This window comes from Danio rerio, chromosome 16 (genome assembly GCF_049306965.1).
Source record: "Danio rerio strain Tuebingen ecotype United States chromosome 16, GRCz12tu, whole genome shotgun sequence".
Classification (NCBI taxonomy): Eukaryota; Metazoa; Chordata; class Actinopteri; order Cypriniformes; family Danionidae; genus Danio; species Danio rerio.
Genome location: NC_133191.1, coordinates 1707501 through 1730000, shown reverse-complemented (window position 1 = coordinate 1730000; position 22500 = coordinate 1707501). Strand labels below are relative to the sequence as shown.

General features: G+C 37.1%; 1 protein-coding gene across 2 annotated transcripts in view; it reads left to right on the top strand.

Annotated features, from left to right (window-relative positions):
• Positions 1 to 22500, top strand: part of ascc3 (activating signal cointegrator 1 complex subunit 3) — a 260712-nt gene that overhangs the window by 137659 nt on the left and 100553 nt on the right. For both annotated transcript variants that reach the window (XM_073925683.1, XM_073925682.1), the window contains exons 12-14: positions 770 to 946; positions 1053 to 1124; positions 16960 to 17094. In XM_073925683.1, the coding sequence (XP_073781784.1) occupies positions 770 to 946; positions 1053 to 1124; positions 16960 to 17094 (384 nt within the window). The remainder of the gene's footprint in view (positions 1 to 769; positions 947 to 1052; positions 1125 to 16959; positions 17095 to 22500) is intronic.

The following is a 22500-nucleotide window of genomic DNA, read 5'->3' as shown; positions in this document are numbered from 1 at the left end:
GTGAATGAACTGCGGAAGAAAGTAGTTCTCGAAAGGATTTTTAGACTCTCTCTGTTTGATTTTCTTTTTTAATATATACAATTATGCCATGGACTGTTGTATAAACAAGGGCATCTGCATGGTCTTAAAAAGTCTTAAATCTCAAACGATACATTTCAAGCCCTAAAAAGTCTTAAATCTCCTGAAATATTGTGTTGTTGGTCTTAAATCTTTTTTTTAACAGGTCTTAATTTTACTTTGTTCTTGTTTAGCCAATCTGACCATTAACACCCATACAATCCCCATCAATTCCAATCCCATTAAAACTTTTAACTTTGAATTTAAAAAGTAGTATTTAATTACTCTCTTATACTGTAACATTTGTCTAAAAGTTATCCATTTGTGTACTGCTGACCTGTCCTATATATATTTTCAATTATTGTATTGATAAATGTATTAAATTGTAATAATTTCTTGAAAGATCAAGCAAAAAGATGTTCTAACTGGGATATTCCAAAACAATCCGTAGCATTTAGCCCTGTAAAATAAAATTTAATTCATAAAAGTCTTCAAAATGTCTTTAAAAGTCTCAAATTTAACTTGAAACGTCTCAAGTAAACTTAAAAGTCTCAAATTTAACGTGAAGCCTGTAGAAACGCTGGTGCACAGAGACATAGCCCTCTTGCTAAATGTCCAATAGATTCCTGATCCACCCAACAAATCATTGGTGACCAAGCTAGATCTAGTATGATTGAGTGCACTTTAAAGCACGTCTCCATTTTTCCTCTAGGTGGAGTCGACCCAGAGTATGATCCGAATACTCGGTCTCTCTGCAACGTTGCCAAATTACCTGGACGTGGCGACTTTCCTCCATGTGAACCCTTTCATTGGATTGTTCTACTTCGACAGCCGTTTCCGTCCTGTTCCACTTGGCCAGAGCTTCGTTGGCATCAAGACTACAAATAAGGTATGCAGCAGCCAAGAAAACTCCAAATATAGTGATTACTGAGTCATATTTGAACGATCAGACAATAAAACAATGACATGTCTACATAATTATCCTCTGGTCACAGGTCCAACAGCTGCACGACATGGAGGAGGTTTGTTATGAAAAAGTCCTGAAGCAGATTAAAGCGGGTCACCAGGTAATGGCAGGATCGGTTTCTACTCTTTGTCGTTTAGCAGACGTTTCATAGATATTTTGGTTGGAGTGTGGGGATGTGTATGGTGTCAAGGGCATGGAGAAGGTTGGGTTATGATCCCACTCAGTCCAGATCCTGTCATCATGATTTAGATCTGAATGTGTAACCTCTAGCTCCATGCACACTCCTCATCTCCTGCAACCCTATATGGACCCATTCAAAAATAAATGTATTTGACTCCTCTAAAGCATACAAATAGCGTAATATGTTTGCAGATGTGTAAGAAACATGCTTATTAAACATATTTGTTTGTCTGAAACATAGCGATACAGTTAGTTATTCTCTGAACATGTGTTTTCCATGTTGAATGTCAGGCTCTTTTTTGGCCTCTATAACCAACCCGCTGCCCGTTTGAAAGGAAGGGATGTCTTGGTGGAAAATTTATCAGGGGTCGCCACCGCGGAATGCACCACCAACTATTCCAGCAAAATTTTTACACAGCAGATGCCCTTCCAGCTGCAACCCAGTACTGGGAAACATTCATACATTCTTACATTCACACAGATACTCATACACTACGGCCACAACCACATGTTTTTAGACTGTAGGGGAAACCGGAGCACCTGGAGGAAACCCACGCCAACACGGGGAGAACATGCAAACTCCATACAGAAACACCAACTGGCGCAGCCGGGACTTGAACCAGCAACCTTCTTGCTGTGAGGCGACTGTGCTAACCACTGAGCCACCGTGGTGCCACCTGGTGGAAAAAGAGTGTATTTCATTTCAGTCATGTAGGCCTGGAAACGACACACTGATTATATATTACAATTATAAAATCCACAACAAGGGAAGCAATAAAAATAGAACAAATGTAAATGTCAGCTGGGCATTTCACATTGTAACGGCACACGTTCACACCAAATGCGGAGAATTGATTCACCTGATCTAGTTTACTCACGGGATGTTTTTCAGCACCGGTTGAAATGATTCTGCATTGAAGGCATGATTGCATATGATAACATAGGACTAGGGCCAGACAGAATCTGCAGACGTTTTTTGCTATTTCTGCAGAGAATTTTGTAAAGAATCTGCTGATTTTGGCTGAATTATTTTACGAGTATCGCAACTTAACACTTATATAATATAATATATGAAATGAAAAAAATAATACCTTTTTAACTTTTATTGAATATTAACAATGCATGTCCATTTGCATTCACTTATTTGGTAAACAAAGCAAGTCTCTTATATAATAGATGTACTAAAGGACAGAAAATATTAGTTTACAAACTGTATTGTAAATAAATCATATCAACATTTGCATTATATATGTTATATATATATATATATATATATATATATATATATATATATATATATATATATATATATATATATATACAATAAAATATAATATTATATTCATATATTACAATATAATAAAATTGCTATATAATGCAATTGGAAATGCGCTATATAAATAAAAATCATTATTATTATTATTATTAACATAATATTATAAAATTTAATATAATAAAGTAAAAAAAAAATAGTATGCACGTAAAGTAAAAGTGTTTGGGGTGAGTTATTACAACCTAACAGACTCCTCCTGCTCACCATTTCTGTTTGTTGTCAAAACTGACAGCTGGAGGGGGCGTGGTTAAGCATGTTAGCCCCACCCAATACCTCAGACAGACTTAATCTGAGAATTGAACTGAAAACAAACAGGAAGTGCATTTTCAGATTTTAATTAAAGATGACAAGGACAAACTTTTTTTTTTTTTCTTAATGACTCGCAAAGATGAAGTTAAAAATATCAATATGGTTAGTTTTGATTTGAGGTGTACTTTAAAGCTTTTCACATTCCCATTGGACAGATCTCTATCCACACACATGGCCGCTGTTGTTCCTAATCTGTCGATTGGTTCAGTAACTAAAAATAGCAGTATGTGAGAGAAGTGTCGCTGTTGCTGCTAATGTCTAGAGGACAGAGTGTGAACAGTATGGGACGCTGTGACCTCATTATGGAGGATGTGTGTGAGAAGAATCTCCACATGCCGTCTGTATGGCCGTGTCTGATCTGTGCTCCTGATCGTCATTTGTCTTTTTGAGTATGTTCAGGAAGCGTCTCCTCAAGGAGAAACACAATGAAAGGCAGCGAGCAAGGCCTTCTCGGGGAAGGTTTAGCGGTTTAATTGAAAATCATCATTCCTGGGTTCCCGGCGCTGAAGGTCAGCTGTGGCCCGTGCCTCGTCCTGAACCCAATTTCCAAATCTCATAAATCTCCACTCTTACCAGCACACAACCTCCCACCCTGCAAATACTTGCGTGAGCTTGTGCCGCTCACATATTCACTTTGATTTATTTGTATTTGTGTGTGTGTGTGTGTGTGTGTGTGTGTGTGTGTGTGTAGTTTCTTCTTGATGCTGTCCAAACTTCTCTTGCTGGATAGGGTGCATAACTGTTACTGGTCATGGACAGAATAGCAGTATAGTGTAATCTAATCATATTCTCTCCATCAGTTTAGAGCAGGGGTGGGCAAATGCGGTCCTGGAAGGCCGGTGTCCTGCACAGTTTAGCTCCAACTCTAATCAAACACACCTGCTTATAGATTCCTAGGCTGCGTCCGAAATCGCATACTTCCATACTATATAGTATGCTAAAATCAGTATGCGAGCCGAGTAGTATGTCCGAATTCATAGAATCCGAAAATCAGTATGCGAGAAGTGCCCGGATGACTTACTACTCGGCGAGATTCTGGAGTGCGCATCCCATGCACTCTGCGCTATCCCATAATGCCCCGCGAGAGAATTTATGAATGGAAGTGAGGCGACGCAACTGACGCAGGTAGGTCACGTCACCATGACAAAATGGCGAATGTAGTACGTCCGAATTCCATTCATACTTTTCACATTCATACTACATAGAACAGTGGTTCTCAAAGTGGGGGTCGGGACCCCTTCAGGGGTCGCGGAACAATGAAGGGGGGTCGCCTGGTGATTTCCAAAAATGTACTTATTATTATTAGACCATAAGAATTACCATATTTTATCCATAACCAACTGAAGAGAAAAAAACAGCCGTTTATAGTTACTATAGTAGCTTATTTACTTGTTCTATTGGATTGCGACCTCTGGGGTAAATACATTATTTTAAAGACAGCAATAGCTGTCTAAATATTGATTTTATAACACCAGGTTAAACTTTCTGCCCCATTTACAGCACTGAAATACATTAAAAAAATGTAATGAAGAACAGACTTTGGTGTATTGGTGTGTGTGTGCGCCATTGCATGCAAGTTTTCTGTATTTATAACCACCTCAGGGGATATTGGGGGTCGCGAGTCACTGGTATTGTTATTTTAGGGGTCGCGTGCTGAAAAGTTTGGGAACCCCTGACATAGTACGCACTTTTCAAACGGCCGAGTAGTACGTTTAAATTCAAATGTAGTAGGCGGTTTCGGACGCAGCCTTAGTGATCTTGAATACTCTGATTAGCATGTTCAGGTGTGTTTGATTAGTGTTGGAGCAAAGCTATGCAGGACACCGGCCCTCCAGGACCGAGTTTGCCCACCCCTGGTTTAGAGGGTCTCAAGCCAAGCTCACGCTACTGGAGTGTTTTAAAGGTCCCCTAATGAAAATAATGCAAATCTGTGTATACCTAGGCATAGTACAATAAAAAGAGATCAGTATATGGAAATGGACATAGCCGCAGACGCCATTGTTTACTTGTTATCATGTAAATTCCATGAGTGTAAAACCCTGGTGGACAATCCCAGTCAGAGGACAAAACAAACTGCGACAAGACTCACCCTCCGCATTGAGAAGTTAAAAGCGTTTTTTTTCTGTTTATTTGGACCCAAGAAATAGAGGAACGACTAGTGGAAATTTGGCAGGAGCACCCGTGTCTGTTTGACGTGTCGTCTTAGCAATATCACAACCAGGGGTGTGTTTCCGAAAACCATCGTTAGTCAACTAAGGTCTACAAACATAGTTTGTTGATTTGGCATTTCCCAAATCTGTCATTCCAGTGAACATTCGCAAACTGCGACGCAAACTTGTACACTTGCAACTACACCTCTGGAGCTGTAGTTAGAAACATAGTTCCTGGCTGTGTTCTAATCCCACTTATCCCCCCTATGCCCCTATATGTTCCAACATTTAAACTTGGAATGATTTTTAAAAAAGCATTAAAGTCATCTCTCTTAGGTGTCATTTGCTTTCAAAATAGCTTTACAGTTCAGTTTTAGCGATCTTCATGTTTACTATTGTGCTCCTTTCACAGTGCACTTTGAACACAGCCCTGGCTCATGACGAAAGCTATAGGTGACCCATCTTACAGTGTAAACAGCAGCGATAGAACGCTACCGCAGATAGTCATGCAGTGTGAAAACATCTGTGACGCCACTACTTTGAAAATCCTGCTGTCTAAACTCAGCATAACTCTACTTTAGGTTGTTCATCCAGACCTGACTTCATCAAGAGAACCCAGACACATGTGTAGCTCTGACAATATTATTACGCATGCCACAGGCTGCATTTGACAAGCAACAATGCTTTCTAGTGAGAAATCAGTGATAGTTTCCATCCATTAGTTATTTGAAAGCGTTAATTTATTATATAAGATAAATAAGGGACTAAGCTGAAGGAAAATCAATGAATGATCCATTTTAAGCTTTGATTCTGATTGCGGTGTTTTGGTGACTGTCGCTTTAAATTCAAATGAGATTGTGCTCTTTTCAGAAGAGGGCGGAGCTACAGATGCCTGTGTGTCAGCATAGTGGCAGATCAAAAAAACAAGATTAATGCCCTGCGCTAATGAGGGGGAGAGATGGTCACTAGTGGGCGGGGCTTTACTCCTCTGATGACACGTGCAAAGGGAGAATGTCAATCAAAGTGTTTCTGCAGAGTAGCGGGTTATATTCAGACTGTTGCTACACTGCTGTGTTTTAAGCCCTTATAAAAGTGATTGTAATAGGTTTGTTTGGTAATATTGCGTAATAGGTCACAAAATACAAAAGCACAGCATGTTAAATGATTATTTGTCTGTCTTTACTCAATACAAAATAAATTCATGAAACATGAATTAAAACCCCTGCCCCAGGCGACTACTTCAGCATGTGCCGTGTGTAATGAAGACAGTGTGCTGAACATGTGATCGCTCTGCTAGGACACCAGTGTGACCTTGAGGGAATCTGACGTCTTTTTTTCTGGAAAATGGTTCTGAAACTTGCTAATTAAATGTCATTGCAAAAATGGCTCAAAGAAGTAAAGTTAGTTCAGAGAAAACGCTCCGGCGCCGTTTGTTTGCCCATGCACTGACATTCAGACAGGTCTGACATTAGCCTTTAGATGCTTTAGGCCTGTGTAGGCAATAAGACTTAGAGGATCTTCATACTGGAATTTTCTTAAAGATTAACGGTCAGTGACAGAGGGGAATATTATCTGCTTATTTAAAGAGAGAGAAAAGGGCGGGGGGGGTGGGGGGGTGGGGGGGGGGTGTTCTAGATTGTATATGTATTACTTAGGGTTGTGCTTTCATTTCAATCACCTGCTGTCGATTCTTTCTTTCTTTTTGTCATTTATTCATTGATTTTTTCCTTTTATTTCATTATTTCATTTATGTAATTTATCATATATAATAAAAGTATTTTATTTTATCTATTTATTCATTTATTGATTTATTTTCTCTATTTTTTATTTCTTTATCTTTTTTATTTTGTAATTTATTAATTGGTTCATTTATTTTCTTTTTTTATTTTCTTTTATTTCTTCATTTTTATTTTTGCAATTTATTCATTGATTCATGGGTTTTATTTTTTTTCTTTTGTTTGTTTCTTTAATTAGTTTTCTTTCTTTTTTCTTTAATTTATTTTCTTTTATTTATTTTATTTATTATATTTTTTATTTTTGTCATTTATTCATAGATTCATTTATTTTCTTTCTTTCTTTTTTGTTTTCTGTTTTTGTTTCTTCATATTTTTTATTTTTGTCATTTATTCATTAATTTATTTGTTTTATTTATTTTCTTTCTTTCTTCCATTCCTTTCTTTGTTTAATTTATTTCCTTGTTTTCTTTTTTCTTTAATTTCTTTTCTTTGTTTTCTTTTATTTCTTTATCTTTTTTATTTTTGTCATTGATTCATTGATTGATTTATTTTATTTATTTTTGTTTTCGTTCTTTCTTTAATTTATTTTTTTCTTTAATTTATTTTCTTTCTTTTTTGTTTATTTATTTTCTTTATTTTGTAATTTATTCATTAATTCATTGATTTGTTTATTATCTTTCTTTATTCATTGATTATTCATTAATATATAAATTTATTTTATTTTTATTATTTATTCATTGCTTTATTTTCTTTATTTTTTATTTCTTCATCTTTATTTTCTTAATTTATTTGTTGATTCCTTTATTTTCTTTCTTTCTTTTTTATTAATTTTCTTTCATTTCTTTTCTTTCTTTATTTTTTTTTTGTCATTTATTCATTAACTGATTAATTTCTTTTTTCTTTAATTTATTTTCTTCTTTCTTTCTTTCTTTTTCATTTATTCATTGATTTGTTTTATTTTCTTTCATTTATTCATTTCATTTATTTTTATTTATTTTATTTAATTAAATGTTTTCATTTATTCATTGATTCTTTTCTTTTTTATTTCTCTCAATAATTCATTAATGTATTGTCTTTCTTTTATTCACTTATTATCATCATCATTAATATCAATATAATACCATCACATTTTGGAATAATCCAGTTCCTTTGAGGAATCCACTATATAATGTGCCCGCACTATTAAACCGCGTTCTGAACTACCGGTTAAATCATTTATGAGCGAAATGAGAAGAGATTTGCTGATTTGAGACTGGAGGTGAGCTGGAAAGATGGCAGGCCTTTCTCTTTCCGGAGCAGTACAGTGGGGAGCGTCTCTCTCTCAGCTTGATATTAAATTGTCAGAAGTGGCTGTGACATATATTAATTTCACGTGGGAGCATGATGGATTGAATTTTCTTTATGAAATGCCCCCTTAGCCCCCCTGTCGGGCCAGTGGTTGGCAGACAGGAGGCAGATGGAACTTTAATACGCTTACAGAGGCCGTGGTTATACTGTGGACTGGGCTTTCTCACAGGAGCAAAAAAGTGTAATAAAAATTATTTGCTGCAGAGGTCTCTATGGATCTTTGTAGGACTACTGTGCGGCAGAACATAAAGAAATGCCGGCGAATTCAATCTCCATGCATACGCTGACAAGATGAACGGTTTGAGTGATTGCATCTGTATGTGCAAATATAAGTTGTCGCCAACTCAAGTGGCATGCAAATGGATGAAGGAAGATGAACAGAAAGCAGATTAGATTTACCTCTGCACGACTTGCTCTGTGTCATAATGTACATTCATCGATGCAGTTTGCTCATCTAATCCAGGTAACAATCCACTTGTTTTCATTCATTCATTTTCCTTTAACTTAGTTCCTTATTTGTCAGAGGTTGCCACAGTGGAGCGAACCGCCAACTGTTACGGCATTTGTTTTACGTAGTGGAAAAACTTCAGTACTGGGAAGCACCCATACACATCATACCTTAGGGGGGGTTGTTGTAGCTTGGTGACGGGAGTGGGGGGGGCTTGGTGTTGGGGGTTAGGTGTCTGAATAACACAGCTGAGAAACAGGAAAGTAACTATGCACCGGATTTCGGGCGGCCAATGCGATCGAATACTATACCAAGGTCGGCAGTAGTTTACGGTAATTTTCTGGGAGACATAACAAAACGGGAAGGTGGCGGGGGATGGGTCTGAAATATGGGAGACTCCTGGAAAAGACGCGAGTGTTGACAGGTATGAAATACACTCACTTTCACTCAGACACACTCATACATTACGGCCAGTTTAGTTGATCAGTTCCCCTATAGCGCATGTGTTTGGACTGTGGGGGAAACCGGAGCACCCGGAGGAAACCCACACCAACACGGGGAGAACATGCAAACTCCACACAGAAATGCCAACTGACCCAGCCGGGACTCGAACCAGTGACCTTCTTGCTGTGAGGCCACAGTGCTAAACACTGAGCCACCATGTTGGCTATTATTGTCGGCAGAGGCTGTAGCGCTACTCAAGTGACTGACTACTCAATATACTCAAGATATTGTACACGGCGTTATTCTGTACTCACAATTAAAGTGTTTGTAATCAAAAACAGTTCATCTAAATAACAGCTAAAAGTTCACCACAGATCGTTGAGCTGATTTAAACGGTATAACAGTAGACATATAAAGCAGGGGAGGCCAACCCTGTTCCTGGAGAGCCACCTTCCTGCAGATTTCAGTTGCTACCCATATCAAACACACCTGAACCAATTAATTAGGACCTGAACACCACCTGATAATTACAGGCAGGTGTGTTTGATATGAGTAGCAACTGAAATCTGCTGGAATGTGGCTCTCCAGGAACAGGATTGGCCACCCCTGATATAAAGCAACAAGCATTTTTTAAAACATCCTCGTTTGTTTTCAACACAGCATGACAGAATTGTCACTTTTGGGTGAACTATCCCTTTAATTTTTGACCCTGGTGGCCAATATGTATCATAACTCAATCCTCGGCATTAAAACAAATCTAGTTGTATTTTGTTTTTAATTTGCGTTTTTTAATTTACATTTCAATTTTTTTTATCACAAAATGCATTAAAACAAACCAGCAGACAATGCCCTTATAACAATGCAGAGAAAGAATTAAATAAATTATATTTGATGTATTAATGATATAGTATTATAAATTAATTAAATTATAAATTATATATATATATATATATATATATATATATATATATATATATATATATATATATATATATATATATATATATATATATATATATATATATAGAATTAATAGGCCCCCTTTCATTTTTTTTTCTTTATTAAATATTTCCCAAATGAAATTTAACAGGGCAAGTAAATTTTCACAGTATGTCTGATAATATTTTTTCTTCTGGGGAAAGTCTTATTTGTTTTATTTCGACTAGAATAAAAGCAGTTTTTAATTTTTTAAATACCATTTTAGGGTCAATATTATTAGCTCCTTCAAGCTATATTTGTTTTCCAATAGTCTACAGAAAAAAAACACTGTTATACAATAACTTTACCCTAACCTGCCTAGTTACCCTAATTACCCTAGTGAAGCCTTTAAAAGTCACTTTAAGCTGTATAGAAGTGTCTTGAAAAATATCTAGTCTAATATTATTTACTGTCATCATGACAAAGAGAAAATAAATCAGTTATTAGAGATGAGTTATTAACACTATTATAATTAGAAATGTGCTTAAAAAATCTGCTCTCTTAGTTAAACAGAAATTGGGGAAAAAAATAAACAGGGGGCGAATAATTCTGACTTTATATATATAAATATATATATATATATATCAAAATCAGTTTAATTGCCAAGTGTGCTTCACACACGCCGGGAATTTGTTTTGGCTACAGAAGCTTCCAGTGAACATTAAGTGACAACACAAAATAAATATGGAAAAAAAGAAATGCGATAAACATTAAACAGAGATGCAGTTAGTCAACAAAACCTGGATGTTGAATTGTATGTACAGATGTGTTATAAATATACAGGTTATACAGTGCTGTGTACAAATGCGAATGGAGAAAAGTATTGCATTGAATATGATATAAGATGCCATGTACAAGTGCGTATGAGAAAGTATTGCATGTTTATTGCTTATATATATAATAAATTCAATGATGACACACCATAATTCAAAATACAGCTTGAAGAATCATCAATAAAATCCCACTAGAAGTCATTTCAGTGAGAGAGGCTGTATATGACCAACAGTAAGAGGAAGAATGGGGGATTATTGAATAGATCAGTGCAGCAGGATTCAGTCAAACCCATCATGCCTCTCTATTCATTGTTCTGAACTTGTCTTTGGTACAGCGATCAGCTCATTAAATCAGTTTTCTGTCCATCCATAATCATATTTCCCCTCTTTCTCTCTCTCGGTCTGTGTGTGTTCTGAAGAAGAGCAGATTGCGATGAGCGCTGGTGAGAAACATGTTGGCAGGTGGTCAAGGACATGTTTGTGTTTTTTGGAAGGCTGTTCTTAAATTAGCAATCATGAATTAATTAGCTACCAATTATCCTGCAGGCCCAAACAATTGCGACGAATGCCAAAGCGCCGGCTCTGCTTCCAGGTACTGACCGTGGCAGAGCGCAGCTCAAAACAAACAGAGAAACAGCGCTGAGCACAACCCATCCACTGCGACTGTGCACAGCACTTCTCTGCTGGCTCATTACGGCATAGCTTACATGACAGTACATATGTGTGTTTATTGCATTGAACATCTCAGCTTCATCTTGAATTAGGGCGGATGTCTTCTTATATGTAGTAATAGCTGATAGGAGGTGACTTGTAGAGCTAATATCTGCTAAAAATCTGCTAATATCTGATAAATATTTGCTAGTATCTGCTAGGATCTGCTAAATATCTGCTAATATCGGCTAATATCTGCTAATATCTGCTAAATATATGCTAAATATTTGCTACAATCTGCTGGTATCTGCTAAATATCTGTTAATATATGTTAATATCTGCTAAATATCTGCTAGTATCTGATAATATTGGCTAATATCTGCTAATATCTGCTAAATATCTGCTATTATCTGATAATATCGGCTAATATCTGCTAAATATCTGCTACTATCTGCTAGTATCTTCTAAATATCTGTCAATATCTGCTAACATCTGCTAAATATCTGCTAATATATGTTAAATATCTGCTAATATCTGCTAGTATCTGCTAAATATCTTCTAATATCTGCTAATATCTGCTAAATATCTGCTAATATCTGCTAATATCTGCTAAATATCTGCTAATATCTGCTAATATCTGCTAAGTATCTGCTAATATCTGGTAACATCTGCTAAATATCTGTGAATATCTGCTAATATCTGTTAAATATCTGCTAATATATGCTAGTATCTGCTAAATATCTGCTAATATCTGCTAAATATCTGCTAGTATCTGCTAAATATCTGCTAATATCTGATAATATTGGCTAATATCTGCTAATATCTGCTAAATATCTGCTATTATCTGATAATATCGGCTAATATCTGCTAAATATCTGCTACTATCTGCTAGTATCTTCTAAATATCTGTCAATATCTGCTAACATCTGCTAAATATCTGCTAATATATGTTAAATATCTGCTAATATCTGCTAGTATCTGCTAAATATCTTCTAATATCTGCTAATATCTGCTAAATATCTGCTAATATCTGCTAATATCTGCTAAATATCTGCTAATATCTGCTAGTATCTGCTAAGTATCTGCTAATATCTGGCAACATCTGCTAAATATCTGTGAATATCTGCTAATATCTGTTAAATATCTGCTAATATATGCTAGTATCTGCTAAATATCTGCTAATATCTGCTAAATATCTGCTAGTATCTGCTAAATATCTGCTAATATCTGCTAAATATTTACTAATCTCTATTTTTATGCTTTATAAGAGTCAAAAATATACATACAGCAATGAAAGTGCCACTGATACTACAATGGCTAAAAAGGAGTAAAATGTACTTTTTCCATGTCGATTGATCTGAAATAGAATTATTTGTTACAGATTTACTGAAGGATACTTGTTAAATTTGTGCAAAAAAAAAACCTGATTTAACACCGCTTGAACCCATAATTGCTGCTTGCAGCTGTATTCATTATTATTTTTATGCGTTATTTGTGTACAAGAGACTACTAAAATTGCCTTAAAGTTCTTAAAGTCTTTATGAGGATGAGCAGTGGAAAGCTAAAGCAAATTCTTAAGAGAAATGAAGAAGGAAATCAAATAAAACCCTTAACCACCTGCGCATTAATGCAGTAGAAGATACTTGTATGCTGCATTGAGTGAGTTTTTTCATCATCATTGCATCTCAAGTTTGCAAGGTTGTCAAAGAGATCCAAATGCATTCTTAAAGATACCATTATAATTTTATTAAATGTCCTCAAGTGCAAGGCTCTGCTTGTGGCAGCTGTGTTTTTTTTAGTTTTCCATCATGTGGATGTCATAACACACAGGTTTATACTCGTTTTGTCTGTTCAAGGCCGCATATCATCGATGTGTGCTTTTAAGACCCCTATTAAAATCCCAACTGGCATCGAGTGTCATGGATGGTGAATGACTGTGAGCTTTAGTCTCAGTAAAATACAGAGTTTGCACTCACGAATTTATCCAGGGTTTGAATTATATGGGGGTTTTGGGCTCCTAATTAACACTTGAAATATGGGGGTCAGCACGTTAAAGTACACCTGAAATCAAAATTTACCGTATTGATTTTATTAGCTCGCATTGCTAGTTTTGTGGTGAACGATTAATCTGTGCCTGTAATTAGGAAAAAAAATTAATAATTTCGCCTTGTAATCTTATATTGAAATCTGAAAATGCACTTCCTGTTTGTTTTCAGTTTAACTCTGTCTGCTAACATACTAAACCACGCCCACTCCAGCTGTCAGTTTAGCCATCAACAAACAGAAATGGTGGTGAGGAGGAGTCTGTTAGATTGTAACTACTCTCCCCAAACCTTTTTCCCCATTTTTATGAATGAAACACCTAATGTACTACATCCAATCAGCTTGCAGTAGTAAAAACAAAGCCACGCCCACCGCTTTCTCATTTACTATTCTGTTTCTCTGGAAACTGCATCATAATTCAAAACAAAAAGGGTCGCAGCTTCCCGTTCATGTGAACTGTAAATAGCGGGTAGTAGTTTGCACTGATCTGTATCTTAAATAATAGTTTTAAAAATGTAATTAATAGATCATATAAATTTGACCACCCCTATAATGGTTCACACCATTGTGAATGCATAACCGCATCAAACACTTTGTCTTGGTGAGTAAATATTCAATCACCAGCACCAATGTTCGTTTTGTTTGTGGAATGTAGGTGTTTGTGTTTACATTTAAGCATAAAATTAGACGCATAGTTTATATAGTTTAATAGACGCCTATGTTCGCACATGGACGTTAAACAGTACAATAATACATGTAATCTTGCATGGGTAACCATTTATTCGTGCTGGAATACAAACTTGCCAAATTTTTTTTTTTTTTTTTGCGTATCAAAAATTGGTTATCTGAGGATCAAATGCCTGGTAAATTTAGTTTAGGTTACTGTAGGTCAGCATGCACTCTATGTGTGTCTGAAAATGTTAATAAGATTGATTAATAAATTAGAGAGAATTAATTATGAATTAATTAAATTAATTAGTACTTGAATTAAAAACACTATTGGTGAATTGTTGCAAACAAAAATTGATGTGCTGTTGAAGTCAAAATTGTTCACCCTTCTCAGATTTTATTTATTTATTTATTTATTTATTTATTTATTTAATTATGTATGTATTTACCAAATAATGTTTAACAGATTCAGGAAATTTTCACAGTATTTCCTATAATATTTTTTTCCTCTGGAGAAAGCCTTATTTGTTTTGTTTCGGCTACAGTAAAAGCAGTTTTCAATTTTTTTAAAAGCCATTATAAGTACAATATTACTAGCCCACTAAAGCCATATTTGTTTTGCATTGTCTACAGAACAAACCACTGTTATACAATGGCCTGCCTAATTACCCGACTCTAACCTTATTAAGCTAGTGAAGCCTTTAAATGTCACTTTAAGCTGTATAAAAGTGTCTTGAAGAATATCTAGTTAAATATTATTTACTATCATCATGGCTAAGATAAAATAAATCAGCTATTAGAAATTAGTTATTTAAACTATTATGTTTAGAAATGTGCTCAAAAAATATTTCAGTTAAATAGAAATTGGGGGAAATTTTTACAGGGGTAATAATTCAGGAAGGCTAATAATTCTGACTTCAACGGTATCTCAATTGGTAATTTTTAGCAAATTATTTGGGTTTCCCCATGATTTCCGTCATTGTTTTTGAGTTAAATTCACTGCATTGTGTACTGTAATGCTTTACTCTCGTCTCCAAGTGTCTTGTACACCATCAGTACTTTCTGTTTAAGGACAGCCAGAACAGTAGAGAGAGAGATGGTCTTTTGCCATCTCATAACTGTCTTGTTTTTCTGTTATTGATTGTTTTTGTCTGGGGTATTGACTGCTTTGCAAGGGCAGCCTGAGTGTAATAGGAATATTACAAGCCTCTTTTGTCCTTTGACTAATATGGCACATAGACGCCGCTCTGCCCTTCTGCACATGTGCCTTCTCTGAGAATAATCCAGAAGTTAGAACCATGTAGAAGAACAAGCACTGTAACCCATTTCCCATTTATCTATTTAACATACAAATAATAATAAAAAAAGGGTCTCATGAAAACATATTGTTTAATGTGAATCAATGTGCAAAAACTCAAGCATTGGGGAAAAACTTTGTGTAAGTATATTTACTCTGTGACTAACCCAAATGTCTTATTGATTATTAAACTAAGCATGCATATACCTTTGTTTAGTCAAAAATACAAACACTATATAAAGTGCTGGGTTGTTTTAACCTAACACTGGGTCAAATGCGGACAATCCCTACTGTTATGTCAAAAAAGGTCATTTAAAAATGAGTGTAAAGGTATGGGGGAGGGGGGGTGCAGCACAGGTAAAATTATGTGTGTGAATGTGTTGTTCCCACAAGACTATCTTTAAATTGTGTATTATACAAAAGGCAAAAATTGGAAAGTCTCATTTTGTGACTATATCTGTTGACATAAAAAGGATTTAATGAACATAGAAAGCACATTTGAAATGTCTGAAGAGCATTTTGGTAACACTTTAGATTAAGTACCAATTCTCCCTATTAGCTAGGGAACTTATTACATGCACATTCAATTTATCCAGCAAGCAATTGATCAACCTGTAAGTCAATCAATTCATTGATCAACCAACCAACCAATTTATCTAACAACTGATCTGTCAACCAACTAGTCAGTCAGTCAGTCAACCAATCAACCAACTAGCCAATCTATTAACCTACCAACCAGTCAGTCAGTGAGTGAGTCAGTCAGTCAGTCAACCAAGCAACCAACCAACCTATCAACAAACCAGTCAGTCAGTCATTCAACCAAACAGCCAACCAATCAACAGACCAGCCAACCAGCCAATCTATCAACCAACCAGTCAGTGAGTCAGTCAGTCATTCAACCAACCAACCAACCAACCAACCAATCATTCGGTGAGTCAGTCAGTCAACCAACCAACCAACCAATGAATCAACCATTCTATCAACCACCCAGTCAGTGAGTCAGTCAGTCATTCAACCAACCAATCAACCAACCAACTAACCAACCAACCAATCAATCAACCAACCAACCAACTAACCAACCAATCAATCAATCAACCAACCAACCAACCAACCAATCAATCAATCAACCAACCAACCAACCAACCAATCAATCAATCAACCAACCAACCAACCAATCAATCAACCAACCAACCAACCAACCAACCAACCAACCAACCAATCAACCAATCAATCAACCATTCTATCAACCACCCAGTCAGTGAGTCAGTCAGTCATTCAACCAACCAACCAACCAACCAATCAATCAACCAACCAACCAACTAACCAACCAATCAATCAATCAACCAACCAACCAACCAACCAACCAACCAACCAACCAACCAACCAACCAATCAATCAACCATTCAACCAACCACCCAGTCAGTCAGTCAGTCATTCAACTAACCAACCATTTTATGCACAGTGCTTGAGTTGGATCATTTCTGAGGTTCAGTTGTGGTCCGGCAACTCACCATCTCAGCTGATTTCCATACGGTGATCGTAACCTAACTGATCTCCATTGTCTGTTTGTGTTTCAGGTGATGGTGTTTGTGCATGCCCGAAACTCCACTGTCCGCACCGCCATGAGTCTCATCGAGATGGCCAAAAACCGCGGAGAACTGTCCTTCTTTCAGGTCGACCAGGGTGCAGACTACGGCCAGTGTGAGAAACAGGTACAAATTCCTAGAGCTTCACGATTTGTTAAAAAAAAGTAGATTTTTCTGATCAAAATTGCGACTATTTCATAAAAGATATCACAGTTGATGAGGTGGTTTTAACAGAGCCAAAGAAAGGCCAAGCATAAACACAAAGCATGCTCTATTTCCACCAAACCCAGACCACCTCATTTACATCTCAGATCAATTGTTTTGGTGCAAATGAGAGGGCGATTGTGTAATGTAAATGTAATGTAATGTAATGTGTATTTATATAGCGCATTTATTGTGTATGGCCATACACCCAAAGCGCTTCACAATCATGAGGGGGGTCTCTCCACACCACCACCAGTGTGCAGCATCCACTTGGATGATGCGACGGCTGCCACAGGACAACGGCGCCAGTGCGCTCACCACACACCAGCTGTTGGTGGAGTGAAGAGACAGTGATAGAGCCAATTCAGTGGACGGGGATGATTGGGAGGCCATGATCGTATGGGCCGAGAGGGACTTTGGCCAGGACACCGGGGTTACACCCCTACTCTTTCACGAGAAGTGCCATGGGATTTTTAATGACCACAGAGAGTCAGGACCTCGGTTTAACGTCTCATCCGAAAGACGGCGCCCACTGACAGTGTAGTGTCCCCTTCACTTTTACTGGGGCATTAGGACTCACTTAGACCTCAGGTTGAGCGCCCCCTGCTGGCCTCACTAACACCACTTCCAACAGCAACCTAGTGTTCCCTAGTGGTCTCCCATCCAGGTACTAACCAGGCTCAGCCCTGCTTAGCTTTAGTGAGTAACCGGTCTTGGGCTGCAGGGTGATATGGCTGTGGCTTATGATTGTGGGTTTCACATATGCTCAAACCAACCGAGCTAACAGGGCAGATGCACCAGGTTCCAAACCAAACATCTATGTGTGAAAGCACCCTAAGTTTCCCATTGCTCTTTCCAAGGCTTTTTCCAGCATCACAGCTGCGTCTATTTAAAGCTCTGTGCTCTTTTTTTTCTGGCCAGTCGAGCCTCAGGTCTGAAGATAAATAGAATAATCTCTTCAGCGTTCACTTTCCTACATGTTTTAAACCCATCAAGGAGAACTTGCGCCGCACTTCTGGTTAGGACAAAGAAATTCAGAAGCGAATGCCTTCTCTTCAGCCGGCCTCGGACGCAGCCAAACAAAGCGCCGTTATTTATGAGCAGTTATTCAGCGGCTCTGCAGGAGAGAAAAGTGAGAGAAATTGAGGTCAGTCACCTATGCTAGCAGCGGCGCTTTCTGAGAGAATGGTAAACACAGGCAGGAGACTTAGTACCTGTGAGGGCCAAACGGCTGCGGACGCTTTGAAATGAAACCTGAAGGCGATGCGGTGGTAAACTTCTGCACGCTGCCCTATTAGCTGGAGTGGGTGTGCAATTAGAGCCCCCGCGGAGGCTGACATTCAAACACCGCTTCAGTGTGTATCGTCAAAGTCCCTTTAAAGTGCACCTGAAATCAAAACTACATATGATTCCGTTAGCTCGCATTGCTAGTTTTGTGCTGAGCGATTAACCTGTGCATGTCATTAAGAAAAAAATAACGTTTGCCTAAAATTAGGGAAGTCTTACAGCCTTTTGCTGAGCCTTCAGTTCTAAGCCAGAGTAAATGCCGTATTTTTGAGTTGAGAGAAACACCAACTGACCCAGCCGGGACTCAAAACAGCAACCTTCTTGCTGTGAGGCCACCGTGCCACCCACATTTATATTTATTACGTTTTTAAGTTATATTATTGACTAATATGAAAATATACATTTGATTTATTTACAAAACAGTGTGTAAACTAATATTCTCTGTCTTCTAGTTGAGTTATTATATGAGCAGGGCCGGCGCTTCCATAGAGGCGACCTAGGCGGCTGCCTAGGGCGGCAGAATAGAGAGGGCGGTGTCCCCGAAACTACCCTCACCACCCGCGCCCTTATCCGTGTCTAGGGTGGCAGAATAGAGAGAGCGACGTCCCCGAAACTACCCTCGGCACCCACGCCCACAGTTATATCCGCGTCTTGGGTGGCAGAATAGAGAGAGCGGCATCCCCGAAACTACCCTCGCCACCCGTGCCCTTATCCGTGTCTAGGGTGGCAGAATAAAGAGAGCGGCGTCCCCGAAACTACCCGCGCCCACAGTTATATCCGCGTCTTGGGTGGCAGAATAGAGAGAGCGACGTCCCCGAAACTACCCTCACCACCCGCGCCTCAGTTATATCCGCGTCTTGGGTGGCAGAATATAGAGGGTGGCGTCCCCTAAACTACCCTCACCACCCGCGCCCACAGTTATATCCGCGTCTTGGGTGGCAGAATAGAGAGAGCGGCGTCCCCGAAACTACCCTCGCCACCCGTGCCCTTATCCGTGTCTAGGGTGGCAGAATAAAGAGAGCGGCGTCCCCGAAACTACCCGCGCCCATAGTTATATCCGCGTCTTGGGTGGCAGAATAGAGAGAGCGACGTCCCCGAAACTACCCTCACCACCCGCGCCCTCAGTTATATCCGCGTCTAGGGCAGCAGAATAGAGAGGGTGGCGTCCCCTAAACTACCCTCGCCACCCGTGCCTCAGTTATATCCGCGTCTAGGGCGGTTTCACTTTAGGTTTGAGGGCGGCGTGACCGTCCTTTGCCTAGAGCGGCAGTTCAGCTTGCTCCGGCCCTGTATATGAGAGACTTGCTTTGTTTACTAAATAAGTGGACATAATTGGATTTACTTTGTAAATATTAAATTAAAAAGTTAAAAAGGTGTTATTTTTATTTCATATATTAAGTTTTTAGTTTTGATGCTCTCAAAATCATTCTGCATAAATCCAAAATTCTGCACAGAAATAGCAAAAACTGTCCTCAGCTTCTGTCTGGGCCTAGTTAGTGGTTACAGCTGTCTTCTGTTGAGTGTGTCCAGGTTTCATTAGTCTCACACTGGTACTCAGTAGAGGTGTGTGTGTGTGTGTGTGTGATAGATTTGACTGATCCAGACCTGTGCAGACAGACGGATCAATAAACAGCTGGACTCAGCATTAGAACATCACCTCCGCTTCACACACACACACACATGATCAGATGCATGCATTTATCCGTGTGTCTGTATTGAGATCTGAGCTTCATCTTCTCACTCGACTCTTAAAACCTAGGAGTGTATTTTTTATGCATGACATCTATCAGGAAGGCTCGGGCTGCTGTGGTTTACCATCTGCTCGCGGTGGGCGGTATGACCAAAATCTTATATCACGGTATGAATAATGTGATATATTTCATGTGGTAACTGTATATATACATTACATAAATCTCACCCGATGTGCTCTTATAACCTAACTCTGAATGATATAGAATAGCACTGAATACTTCGCTAATCATTTTATCACATTAGAGTACATACGAGCAGTGTGTGGCCATGTTAAATTACAGATTAGCTTCTGTTTTTTAATGTAATAAAACTCTAATTCAAGTGCTTGTCTTGTGCTGTCTTGCACAGCATTAAAAGATAGTTCAACCCCAAAATAAGCAATTAATGAGAACATTTTCAGCATAGTTAAAACATAGTTTCCTTCAGTTGAACTGAGACTGGTTTCTTGAACATGACGATGAGTTCCCTGTACTCAAATGGCCTCCACAGTCAGCAGAGCTCAATCTAATAGAGCAGCTTTGGGATGTGGTGGAACGGGAGATTGGCATCATGGATGTGCAGCCGACAAATCTGCAGCAACAATATGGAGCAAAATCTCTGAGGAATAATTCCAGTAGCTTGTTGAATCTCTGCCACTAAGGATTAAAGCAGTTCTGAAAGCAAAAGGGGTCCAACCCGTAGTAAGGTGTACCTAATAAAGTGGCCAGTGTGTGTAAAGCATTATTAATATAAAGCATTGTTTGTAAGTTGTTTAAACTGAATGTTATAACCATTATAAACGTGCATTTTTATAATAAGACAGCATTTGTCTGTGCATCAAGCCACTCTGAGATGTCAGAAACACTTTTTATAAATCAATCCGTAAATAATTAAACTGCAACTCTTAAATTTGAATAATCACAATAAGCCATACTGCAATTTTGGTATTACTTTGATTATATTTTCAGCTCTAACGATAAATAATAATCTAATATAATGATAATTCTGTGAGATTAGTTCATGCTATAAATATAACAGCGACACTTTAAATATTTAAATATTACAAGTCACTTTTTCAAATTTTGCTGATTTCATTTCATGTGTTGTTTTTTGTTAGACTGTACATATGCAACAATCTTGTAAAAAAATATTTTGTTTATTTATTTATTTATTTATTTATATTATTTAATTTAGTATACAGGATACAGGCTTTAAAAAGGAGCACTAAGAGAAACAGAGAGAAATGTTAGACCAATACAAGTGTACGAGGTTTAGTTTACAAAATTTTATTTTTAAATTATTTTAAATGAATAATAAATAAAATAAATAGAAAAAAATGAATGAAAAAAAAAATAAATAAACAATGAATAAATAAATAAAATAAATATAAAATAAAAAATAAAAAACAGAATAAAATAATAAATAAAGAATTATATAAAATAAAATATATAATAAATTAAATAAAATAAATAAATGATAAATAACAAATAAAAAAGTAAACTAAATTGAAAATTAATTAAATCAAATTATATTAATTTTTAATAAAAAAAAAATTTTTAGTTAATTAATTTTCTTTCCAATTTGTTTGCATATTATTTTATTTTATTTTAATTTATTTTTAATTTATTCATTGTTTTGTTTTTGTTTTTCTATTTATTTTTATAAAAAATAATTAATGAATTAATATTTTTTATATTATTTTTATTCTTTTTTTTTTAACCTTTTGGCTCTATAAGTTCATTTTGCTAGTGCATATTGTTAGTCCTAAAGTAAATAAATAATCCAGTAATTAATAAAGTGAATAAATAATAATGATAACTGTAAATAAAATGTTTTAATCAATCAAATTATGTATTATATTATAACAAAAGCAACACTTTAAATATTAAAAAAATCACTGATGTTTGACCGAAAAACATCGCTGCAGCCTAATCAGAACATTGCTGCAGATGCTAATGTACTGCAGTTATTTTTATAGTCGGTGTGAACAGGCCTTTAAGAAGAACTTTCTGCAAGTGTGTGTTATAGATGAGTTGTGGGAAATGTGCGCACAAAAAGCTGCATGCACGTCCCTCTGGAGACTGCAGTCACACTATAACTCCATATTTAAATCTCCCTGCTGTAGGTGGAGTGATACATTTAGTAACCTTTCTGTGAGTCCCACAGGCTCAGCTGGGACGGATACAGGCTTTAATCTGCACCCCATTTATGATATTAAATACATCAGAACATAACCCTCTCCTCAAAGCACTGCTTGGCAGAAAGAGGTTTTGTTTTATAACATATTTTTAACATTATTTTTTGTGTAGT